At 46.5% G+C, this 12,037-nt stretch overlaps 1 protein-coding gene across 2 annotated transcripts; it reads left to right on the top strand.

The window, feature by feature from the left end:
- The first annotated feature begins 661 nt into the window (after positions 1-661).
- On the top strand, positions 662-8,771 carry TMEM233 (transmembrane protein 233). 2 transcript variants are annotated; one of them, XM_060785390.2, is made up of 4 exons: positions 662-1,240; positions 3,717-3,851; positions 6,819-6,921; positions 7,277-8,771. In XM_060785390.2, exons 1-4 carry the CDS (start codon positions 677-679, stop codon positions 7,306-7,308), a joined length of 834 nt encoding a protein of 277 aa, XP_060641373.2. In that variant the 5' UTR covers positions 662-676; the 3' UTR covers positions 7,309-8,771. The 2 variants fall into 2 exon arrangements, with proteins under 2 accessions (XP_060641373.2, XP_060641374.2); XM_060785391.2 differs by lacking the exon at positions 6,819-6,921.
- Positions 8,772-12,037: the final 3,266 nt, after the last annotated feature.

Here is a 12,037-nt window from a genome sequence, read left to right as displayed (position 1 = left end):
TTAGTAGTTTCCTGAACGTCAGGAGGGAGGGAGCAGATCTAATATCTAGTGGGAGGGAGTTCCAAAGCTGGGGAGCCACCACTGAGAAGGCCCTGTCCCTCGTCCCCACCAACCGTGATTGCGAGGGTGGTGGGACCGAAAGCAGCCCCCCCCCCCCGGAAGATCTTAATAGCCTTGATGGTTCATAGAGGAGAATCCGTTCGGAGAGGTATATTCCAGTTTAAAGAAGAATGTGGGATTTTATTCAACTGCATGGAAGGGGCCTCTGAAGGCCCTTCCACTCAGCCATATAACCCAGAATACCAAGGCAGGAAATCCCACAATATCTGCTTTGAATTGGAATATATGGCAGCGTGAACCCAGTTCAAAGTAGATCTAGTGGGATTTCCTGCCTTGATATTCTGGGTTATATGGCTGTGTGGAAGGGCTCTGGGTTATCTGAGTTCCCACTGGGGGCCCTTCCACACAGCCCTATATCCCAGGATATCAAGGCAGAAAATCCCACATTCAAAGCAGTTCAAAGCAGATCTTGTGGGATTTCCTGCCTTGCTATTCTGGGTCTGAGTGAGGGCTGTGTGGAAGGGCCCTCCCTCAGACCATGCAGTTCAGTGTGGCTTTTATACAGCGGTGTGGAAGGGCCCAAAGAAGCCGTCGTGGTCGTCGAGGCAAAGAAGCAATGAAGGGCTCGCGCTTTTTCCCCCCTCCCTCAGGTCCCGAGGGAGAGGGGGAGTTCTCCTCCTCGGGCGCGGCTCTGATTGGCTGGAGCCGGCGAAGGGGGCTCGCTCTCGTCCAATGGGAAGGCGCGCCTCTGGCCTCCCCGGCTGGTTGCCTGAGGCGAAGTTCGAGGCGCCTCCAATCCCTCCGGAGAAGCCCGAAGGAGCAATGCTGCCGACGGCTTGAGAGAGAGAGAGAGAGCGAGAGAGTCCGTCCAAGTCGCCGCGGGTTTCCCTCCTTTTTTTTGGAGCCTTTGGGCCTCATGGAGGGCTCCTCCTCGCCGCCGCCGGCCTATTCGGAGCTGAAGCGGAGCCCTGGGACCGAGCTCCGACTCGACGGCGCGGGAGGAGGAGGAGGAGGAGGAGGAGGAGGAGGAACGGGAGGAGGGCCGGCCCCCGAGGAAGAGGAGGACGACGAAGCAGCAGCCGCGGCCCGGGCCCCCAAGAACTACCTGTGGCTCAGCATCTTCTCCTGCTTCTGCCCCGCTTACCCCATCAACATCGTGGCCTTCGTCTTCTCCGTCATGGTGAGCGGATCCCCGCCCCAAATATCGCAAGGCTGCGTCCACACTCTCGAATTGATGCTCTTTAAAACCGCCCGGCTCATGGCCGTGGCGTCTGCTAGGATTTGGGAGGGAATTCGCTGCTTTCGAAAAAATTAAGGATTCTAACAGCTCACCTATCTGTCTGTCTATCAATCAAACAATCTAGATAGATAAATAGACAGACAGACAGACAGACAGACAGGATTCGATGATTCCTTAGGCAAGAGAAAGGCAACAAGGAGAAAAAGAAGGAACCTGATTGGATGCGTGCCTCCACTTTCAACCCGCGGCGACCCTATCAAGGGCTTGTCTTGTTCTTTTATGGATTGGGTTTGCTTGTTGGCTTTCTCCCAGCATGGGGCCCAAGGCAACCTTTTTTGGGCCACATTGGGTCTTTGCCTCCCTCTGGAGCTGAGAGAGTGTGACTCACCTGAGGGTTTTTTTTTCATGTCAGGAGTGACTTGAGAAACTGCAAGTTGCTTGTGGTGTGAAATAATTGGCCGTCTGCAAGGACGTTGCCCAGTTGTTTTGATGTTTTACCATCCTGTGGAAGGCTTCTCTCATGTCCCTGCATGGGGAGCTGGAACTGACAGATGGGAGCTCACCCCGCTAACCCTGCTCCCAGATTCGAACCACCGACCTTTCAGTCAGCAGTCATAACCACGGGCTATTTACTCACCTGAGTGGCTTGCAGGGATTCCAAGGGACATCAGTCCAGGGCTTGTTTGCTTTCTCTCTCCCCCTCTGTCTTTCTCTCTCATTCCATGTTTTCTGTTGGTGTTGCCCAGTACTGCTCTCCATACACGAGGCAGCTGTCCACTGAAGGTGAGATAGGAACATTAGCAGAAGTATATGTCCACTGAAGGAAGCTCCACACATTAGAAATGATGGGTTGTTGTAGGTTTTTTCGGGCTATTGGATCTTTGCCTCCCTCTGGGGCTGAGAGAGTGTGACTCACCTGAGGGTTTTTTATTAGAAAGGATGGCAAGGGCCACCTAGTCCACCCCACCCCCCACCCTGCCATGCAGGCAGACTCAAAATGTCCCCAAAAATGCCTGTTTTCCCTCATCCCCAGGCTGTCTTTGCTCTGGCTAATGACAGACCTCCTGCCCATTGTATAGAATAGTTGTCAATCAATGCATGCAGTTGTTGATCTGAGTGGCAGCCTGGGTAGATTGCTAGGAAGGTCTTCAGAAGTTTGTCTGGTCGAGCATGATATGCTTACGGATTTGGGGAAAGTTATTGGTGAATGCAACTCATTACAGTCAGAGGAAACCCTTCTCGGTGTGATTTCTTGCCATGAGTCTAACTTTGAAAAAGTTTCTCATGACTGGAAAGAAATGAGGAGAGGAAGAGAGAGAAATGGAAAAGTTTAAAGCGCCTTTGAAATGCTCTTGAAATAGAATATTGGTCAGGAATTAGAAAGCATTATCGATTATAGCCTCCCACACAAACGTGATTTGTTCTCTCCACTCCTCTGATAGTAGAGTTTTGGAAAGTTACTTTTTGGGGATGAGATCTCTTGACAAAGGCCTTGCTGGCTGGGGGCGTTGGAGAGGGAAGGTCTGAGAGAGTAACTAACTTTCCCAAGCTCCTAAGCCACGGAAATGCTTCTGGTTATCACTTTGGCATTAAGAATACCACCACACTGTCAATGCACTGATGAATTCCTTCTGCAGTAACCGTCATGCTCTCTCATTATCGATTGCCAAAGGAGACGGCTGGGAAGGGTGTGCACGTGCACAGCGTGCCTGCAGAAGCAGAGACACCAACCACCGTTCCAAGAGAGTCCATTTAGCCAAGCTAATGGACTGCGGTGCATTACTTAGGCGATGGGCTAAATGGATAGATCTTTCCAAGCCCCGGGAGATCCAGAGAGGTTAGATGTCTGCCAAGGAATCCTTGGGCATGTGCAGTCTGAGATGTGGTGATGGGATGGAAAGGAAAGGCATTTGCTAACAACAGTGGCTCACCTTTCTCCACCCCACCACTCCCTGTGGGGGAAACACAAACTCTCAATGGCACAGGTTGGTAAAAAGATCCAGGAAGCTCTTAAAGATGTTCCTGGATTTCCTCTGTGGATAGTTGAATGTACGAACCTACCAAACTGATATCTGAAACTAGCACTGTGGGGATTGTTTTCTGGCATGAATGCTAAGTTCTTCCAAAGCTGGCACATCTATTTCAACCAGGGGGAATCCATCGCTTTCCAATGCCCATTGGCCCCCATCAGCATTGCCAGTGTGATTGAGGATAATGAGAGTTGAAGTCCAACATGTCACTGTTTTGTCACAAGCTTTTCCATTTGGAAATTACTTTCAAAAGCAATAGAGTTAGGTAGAGCTTTTTTGGCTTTCAGATGCCATTCTTCCATCTCCTCCCACCCCTGGCTCTCTATAATTTCTAGGGCACATACTTTTAAAAAAACAGTGACTATAATTTTGTTTTCTTTCCATAGGCCTTAAACAGTTATACCCAAGGAGACATAGAAGGGTCAAAACGACTGGGTCACATTGCACTGTTGGTTGCCATTGCATCTATTTTAATTGGCCTTGTGATGATTGGAATCCTTTGCATAGTCCATTTCACTACAGTAAGTAAGCTTTGACCATTTCCAGTTTGTATTTTTATTTCACAGTGTAAAAGCTTATCTTATCCTCAGACAGACTCAGTCCTTCTGGCTGGCAGCAGTGGATTTTTTCCATTCTTTACCTGGAGACACTGGAGACCCTCAACAGGCAAGAAAGCCTCCAAAGGTTTAGGTCACACCAGGAGAGCTGGCAACTGCAGCTCATGGTAATTTTTAGGATGTAGAGTCTGAAAGGCAAGTCAACATCTTGAAAGGTGGAAGGAAGTGGATATATTTAGTTCAAAGAAGATTATGGGGGAACTAGAGACCATGCTCATATATTTAGAATGAAGATGGGAAATGATCACGCTTTCAGCCTAATCAGAGACAAGCACTATAGCTACAACAAACCTGACCTAATTCGGGGTCCTTAAGGCTACAAAGATCATTTTGAAAGTGACATCTCTCAAAATCTCCAGCCCAAGACCTTTCTAGAGTGATCATAAGTTAATGGTTTGTGCATGAGATGCATAAGCAGTGCTTTCCTCATTACCACAACCAGCAGAATAAATCATGCAACTTCAATTGCAGTGGTTCTCAACCTGTGGGTCCCCAGGTGTTTTGGCCTACAACTCCCAGAAATCCCAAGTAGTTTACCGGCTGTTAGGATTTCTGGGAGTTGAAGGCCAAAACATCTGGGGATCCACAACACACTGATCTATTGTGTTGTAAGATTTGCAGCTTCCCCTAGTGCAGCATCCAAGAGAATGTGGGTTATGTCCTGCTTTTGAGGAAGCAAACACTTGCAGACCCCTGACGTCTCAATGCAGTGGGTAAACTCACTCCTAAATAGCTTCTGCCCAAGAGGACCCTGGTCCTGTATGCTGGAAAAGGTGGCCCATTCCTGTGCAGTCTCTTCCCCTCCTGGATATCCTTAGCTGGGCCATTGACATCAGCAGCTTCTCCTCAGATCAGATTGAATTACCAGTTCCACCCCATAAGCCGCAGTGTTGTGGGCAGGAGACTTCCACAAGCCCTTTCAACACGGGCATGAACTTTCGACCTCTTTTTTTCCCTGCTGATGTCTCTGGAGGAGAGAATTTCTTTTCGTTTTTATCATAACTAGACCTCCCTGGAAAGAGAACATCCTCATATAAATAATTAGGTCTGTACACTTTAACAGGCTTAATTATACTAATGAAGGATTAGTTGACTAATTGCTGAGGGAGGTCACTTATAATTTAGGAAAGACTGTAAATTAGGTGAAGGCTTTTTTGTGAACTGGAACAGAAGATTAGATTATTTTTCCCCTTCTAATAATGAGTGACAGCTTTTGTGTATTACATTTTCATGGTTGTTTTTATAGCATCTCAAAAACTAATATTAAAATATTTCTGGCTTTCCTGCTACAGCACAGACACAGTTCACCTGGGGCTTTCCAGAGCATTTTATATCCCAACTGCTAAGCTCTAATGGGTACTCTAAGCAAAGTGTTGTAGAAAAGGCGGCCATAGAGATATAGAGTGCCCTTTGCCCTCTGTCCACAACTAAGCTGTGATGTGCCAACATGAAGTGAAGGCCAGCCTCCCCTCCAGGTCAGCATGTATTACAGCAGTATCATCTGTCTGACAACAGCAGCAGTTTCCTTAGCCCCTCCTCTGGTTCCGAAAGCCCTTTCAGCTTGGAGAAACAGATCTGTCTTCACAAGTCATAGAAAATCATTTTATTTTGCAGCCAGTGAAATGCAGTGACACAGGTGGAAGTGTTTTGTTTTCTTTTTTGTCGTGTCAGGAGCGACTTGAGAGACTGCAAGTTGCTTCTGGTGTGAGAGAATTGGCCGTCTGCATGGACGTGCCCAGGGGACGCCCAGGTGATTTGATGTTTTTATCATCCTTGTGGGAGGCTTCACTCATGTCCCCGCATGAGGAGCTGGAGCTGATAGAGGGAGCTCATCCGCCTCTCCCCGGATTTGAACCTGCGACCTGTCGGTCTTCAGTCCTGCTGACACAGGGGTTTAACCCACTGCGCCACCGGGGGCTCCTGGTGGAAGCGATGGGATCACTTCACATTCTTTGCCAGGTGGCTTTTGCACTTCTGTGATAGCCTCACAGCCGAACTTTCTTGTCACTGAAAGAATCCTGCTTTGACTCCAAGGAAAAGTAACGTCCTATATACAAACCAATGTAGCTTTGTTGGGCTTCCCTTCTAGGCCTCTCTACAGCCACTTACTTTGTTTCAAGCTAGGAGCACATTGATTAGATGGCTAAAGGTGAATTTGCACTGCCCTATATCCTAGGATCTGATCACAGATTATCTGGCAGTATAGACTCATATAATCAAAGCAGATAATCTGGGATCAGTTCCTGGGATATAGGACAGTATAGATCCAGCCTAAGTTGTCAGGTCAATTTTTTAGAAACATTTTAGAGTACTAAAAAAGGTGTCTTGTGGTTAGGCAGCAACAATTAAATTCCTATAAAATATGCATTTATTATGTATTAGTTACACCTACCCCCTAGCTTTTTTTCCAGTGAGTCATATGTGAAAGAAAGACTGTCTAGATATGCTAAGTACATGGCTGTATTCTCCATTTTATCCTCATGACAACCCTGAGGTGTAGGTCAGACCAGGAGTGAATTACTAGATCATCAAGTCGCTGTAAAAGCAAAAGAATAGGACTTCAGGCAAGATGACGTATTCCTGGTGACTTTACCCATAGACCACAATGGATCTAGAGTTGTCAACTGGACCCTATTCTTGCCCTTGTAACTTGACAGCAACTGGATGGTAAGAAACATGTAGATCAAGCTTGGAGGTTTGCTGTACTTGGTGCCAAAGTACCTGAAACAGGTGCTGGGGCCAAATCATGGGAAACAAAATCCATAGACGTGCTGTTTTGACACACCTGTAGGGACAAGAAGCTAAATGGGGCACTAACCCAACCAGTCAAAATTTGGCAAGCTCAGTGGGGCATGCTTTGTTCCCCACCAGGCCACTTTCGGCATCTTTGGTGATGTCAGAGGAACAGGTGTTGGCAGCCAATCCACTCTTTGGTGGCCAAGGTCATGGAGTAGCAGCTCTGGTAATGGCCCAGGTATGTGCAGAAGGAACAGTTTATGATAACATTAAAATTAGCTAACATCAAACCATTTCCTGACAATCAGCTATCCATTTATTTGTTTAGATTGCCTTGATGCATAATTTAGAGTTAATTGGCAAGGATAGGACAACTGCCCAGGGGAACTTAATGCTTTTGACTCAAAAGTGCATTGAGCCACTAATGCAGTGGGTTGTTTGTTTAATGGGAACAAGAATCATTAAATAATGTGTCTATTAGGGCATTGATGATGAATAATTAAAATTGGCAATCACATTTCTTCTCTTTCTTGCTCTCTTGCTCTGTTTCCCTCACCTCTCTTTGAAAAATCGTTATTTCTCCGCTAATGCAGTACGCCATCTGAAAGCCAAGATTTGGACCTAAAGAGTTACCGTCTTCAAACCTGTGGGAAAGGTGCGAGGAACCCCCCCCTGCAGAGATCTAGAAAAACAGATCCAGGTGGTTTGATTGAAATCCAATGAGTTTTGCTCAAAGCACCTTGCTGGTGAACAAACTGTTAGCTAGCGCTGGTTGCAGTGCTCTGCTACAAGGTGAGCACTTCCCCCCGCCCTGTTATGTCTTTGAAAATGCCACTATAGAGCAACGCATCCTCTCCTCCCCACCCTCAAATACAATGACTGCATTTTAATGTAAATTAGAAATGCCACCTCCATCTGAAGCACCCACCCTGTCTTGTTGGCATGCGCACGCATTCTGGTGTCTCCCAGGCTGGAGGTATTGGCCTGGCTGGACTTTCTGGATCGGCAATGGAATGTGAGCCAGAACCTGTGGGACCCTTTGGGTGGCCAGCTCGCCATTGGCTGCAGTGGGGCAGTAGCCTTGGGTGACAAAGGCTAGGAGGCGGCAGCAAAGTGTTGGAAGACAGCGACGTGTACCACAAGACCTGCTTTGCCTTCTCTTAGCTAGTCTACCCATTTGAGGGGTGGAGAAGGATAGTGTCTTATCGTCAAGGTACATGGACTGGGAGAGAGCACCATCTTCTTTGCATCAAACAGGAAAATGTCCTGGTCTCCTCTCTGGATGCACCTAAAGAGTGCTTCCATGGAACATACATGTGGACATCTTTCACTTTCTGCCTCTGTTTTTTGGACCGTGCCTCTGCTTATGTATTTGTGCTCCTCCTGTTGTGCATTGTTTCAGTGACTTTGTTATCCAGTGGATGGTGGCTCGTGTTGAGAACCAGGCCTGGGTTAAGAGTGCTGAAGGTGGAAACCGTGGGCAGGGTGGCCAACCAACCAGGGAGATGAAATGCACTCTGGTCTGCTTCTGTGCCTTTAAGGAGACTTTGGTTGGTAGACATCAGAGAAAGATGACAGCTTAGAAATAAAACACAGTCAAATGCTGTGCTGAGACCTGTAGCCCTGCAGATATAATTGGACTGCAGCTCCCAGCATCCCCCGCCAATGGCTGTCCTGGCTGAGAGTTGTAATCAAACAATATGCAAAGCCCCCACCTCTGTGCCTATAGCTCTCTCCAAAGTGTTTTTAAGGACACCATTCAGTGTCCATCTAGAAAACTGATGCTCTTAGGAACAGCTGAAAATTGAGAATCTGAAGTTAATTAGACTTGATGTTGACGTGATGGAGGACATATTTAAATCTTTCCCTTTCCTTGTGTCATCCTGGATGGAACTTGTAAGAACTTGTAAGGAACTTGAGCTACACTTTTAGCCATGATCCCATGGTCACAATAAAATCATGAAGGAATCTGGGAGGTAGTAACAACAGCCACCTGTGTCTGCTTGTGGTTTTTAAAACAATGAAATCATGTTTGGAAAGGAAAAATGACAAACACAATAAACTTTGTATATTTCATTGTTCAAGTAATGTTGCTGTTTCCGGGGGCTTTTTTGAAACATGTGGCTATCCTTTGCAGTATGACAGTGATAAAAAGTATGGATTCTACTTAAGCCAGGCATGTATTTGTTTTCCACGATATTTTCTTTTTTTCCTTTTACATTATAAAATTTAAAAACAGGAGGGGGGGAGACTCAAAAGTTGGAACCATACTCAGTGAACTGAACCAAGAGCCTCATGAGAAAAATCAGAAGTGTCATTTACATCTCTTTACTCAGAAGTGTCATTCATTTCAATGCAGCTTCTTCCTCGATATACATGTGAAGGATCACAACCTAGACTAATTGAAATCCAGACATTACACAAGAGGTCAACATGAAAACAAAATACGCATGCTAAAAGCCAATCCCATAGGACTGATAATGGTGACAACAAAGTCACAATTAATAGGGTTCTTGAACCATAACTAGAGAAAGTCTGCACTGAAAACTCAATTTTTTACTGTTATCTTCAAGTGGTTTGAAGAAAGTGTGAGTCATGTTTCTCTTTCATGTTCTTTAATTCACTTTAATACTCTTTGCTATCACTCAAGAAAGCAAAGTTCTAAGCTCTGATCAAAAGTCCCTTTGATGGTCATATTTTTTCCAATCAGAATGAAAGATGCCCTTGTGAGTAGGAGGAGGAAGAGACAGAAAAGGAGATGAGAATGGCTACAAAGAAGACTATGTATAATGTAAACTACCCTCTCATAAGCAGCTGTGCCAATCTGTATTGACCAACTGTTGGTTATGCTGCTTGGATGATGATAGGAGAGGGGGTCCACGTTATGGGAGACTGCTTTGTCTAATGTTTTAAAAAGAACCACTTTCTGAATTATATATCAAGACTGATAGCTGAAGTAGGCGATGTGCTGAACTGCAGCTTCTGTCATTCCTATGAAAGCCTTCTAGGGCTGATGGGAAACATATATATAGGTGGAGAAGTGGGATATAAAGCTGAATAAAGTGAAATAATTCCCTCCAATTTGGGTGAAAGCATTCAAGCTATTAGTTTCCTGTTTTCCCTCTGAGTGGGGAAGGGTGGTGCATAAAATGTGGCTCCAGCTGCCAAGCGCCTGCTTCTTTACCTCCGCCCCCGCCCCAAAAGACAGCCTGCCTTTGCCCCATCTCAAGAGAGCTGCTCAGTGGCCAGGCTCTCTCTTTTGCCACTTTACTGGCAGAGGCAGATGGACACCAAAAGTGCTGCCCTCAGCTCTTGGATCAAATTAGCCTCCTTCAGGTCTTTCGGACAGCTGGGTGCTGCAAAAGAGCAATGCATGTGTAATCCTGATATGTAACCCTAGAGCGGGGCTGCTAAATATACGGGATCAGAGGTCTGGTGGAAATGTTGGCAGGAGGCGACATGCACTCACCTCCATTGACCATGCTACAAAGGCTCCTTTGCCAGACAAAGAACTGGATCTTTCTCTCTTGGATGGGGGCCCAAGCTGGATCGAGATCACGGTAATGCTGTCTCTGGAATCCTGTTGACACCGGTGCCAGCACTTTCCTCAGAATCAAGCTGCAGGCAGGAAGGAAATATCCTATGTGGCAAAGCATAGGTTCAAATGTGAAACTACACCTCAACTCTCCCAACTCATAGTTTAGCTGCAACAGCCATCTGCATTAACATTGAATGGCTGGTTGAGAGGTGTGGGAATAAGGCAAGCACCTAGCTGTGTCCTTGTGACCAGACATAGAGGAATGACATCATAGGCTCCTCTGGAGGTCTTGGCGACAGATCTAATGATTCTGCATCCTGGTACAAGTGATTGAATACTCCCCAGGCAGCTGAAATCCACTGGAAATGGTTGTGGTTGGGAATATGTCATACCTATGGATGAGTAAATCCAAGGGACTGTTCTGTATGCACAATCACTTAACTACGTAGCTGATAACAGCCCATGTATCTAGCCGAGGGTTCCCGATTGGCCAGGCTGCCACCAGGGGCGGCTCAACCCATTACACAAAGTAAGCATTTGCAGTATAGTTGATTTTGCCCAGGGGTGCTCTTGGGGGAAAATAGACCTTGACATATGCGAGTTGTAGTTACTGGGATGTATAGTTCATCTACAATCAGAGCATTCTGAACTCCCCCAATGATGGAATAGAACCAAATATGGCACACAGAACTCCCACGACGAACAGAAAATATATATCAGTGATTGGTGGGGGGTGGAGGGGTGCCAAAATACTGTTTGCTTACCGTTGAAAATTACCTAGGGCCACCTCTGGCTGCCACATGGATCCAGCTGCGGAAGTCTCTAGTTATATCTCTGGGTGGATCAGTGCCAAGCACTGCTGCCAGGGGAAGCTGCTCTGCCTGTGAAGGCCATAGCCACCTTCCCTTCCCTTCCTCCTCTGGACGGATTCTGCCATGCTGTTAGTAGGAGGGATGCATGTGTGTTAGTTATGAGTGCAATCTCATCCGGATGCTAGGGAAGTCATTAAACCCAAGCCACCAAAGAAAAGGAACCTCTCTGATGTCAAAAAGCTCCCGGAGACTTCCCGGGTTTACCAAAGGCTCCGGTTGCAGCACAGGTGCGGGTGGGCCGTGACATTCGAAAACACGTCCGAGGCCATGATTTATTTAATGTATTTTCTCCAGCCTTTTTCCCATAAGTGGCTCCAGAGGAAACAAATCAGGGCTCAAAAAAATCCAGTGCAAAGGTGAATTAAAACAAATTGACTGTGTGCCTTCAAGACATTCTGGACTGGTGAACCTACAAAAGAGAGTTGTCGAAGGCTTTCATGGCCGGAATCACTGGGTTGCTGTAAGTTTTTCGGGCTGTATGGCTATGTTCCAATAGCATTCTCTCCTGACATTTTGTCTGCATCTATGGCAGGTATCCTCACAACCTCTGAGGATGCCTGCCACAGATACAGGCGAAATGTCAGGAGATAATGCTTCTATAACATGGCCATGCAGCCTGAAAAACCTACAGCAACCCTACAAAAGAGTTTCTTGGCCAGATTCTAAAGAAGCTTCTTCCATTTCCTTGAAATGTCCCTCCATAAAGCCCATGATCTCCCAGTCCCTCTAGGTTGTGATGCTGCTGCCAGCCCTCTCTTGGTCCTCTTTGCTGTGTCCATTACTGAATAAGCAAAGACAGGATCAGAAGCTCAATAGAAAACTGGCAACAAAGAGCGAGAGTCCCTCTAGGCATGCACAGAATACTTTTCTTCCCTTCCAGCCTCCCCGTCACTCCCTAAAAGTATATATACCCTGTTCCAATTAACAGTCGCTATAGTCATTAT

Source organism: Anolis sagrei, chromosome X (assembly GCF_037176765.1).
Source record: "Anolis sagrei isolate rAnoSag1 chromosome X, rAnoSag1.mat, whole genome shotgun sequence".
Lineage (NCBI taxonomy): Eukaryota > Metazoa > Chordata > Lepidosauria > Squamata > Dactyloidae > Anolis > Anolis sagrei.
The sequence above is the reverse complement of the archived record's forward strand: the minus strand, read 5'-3'. Positions and strand labels throughout refer to the sequence as shown.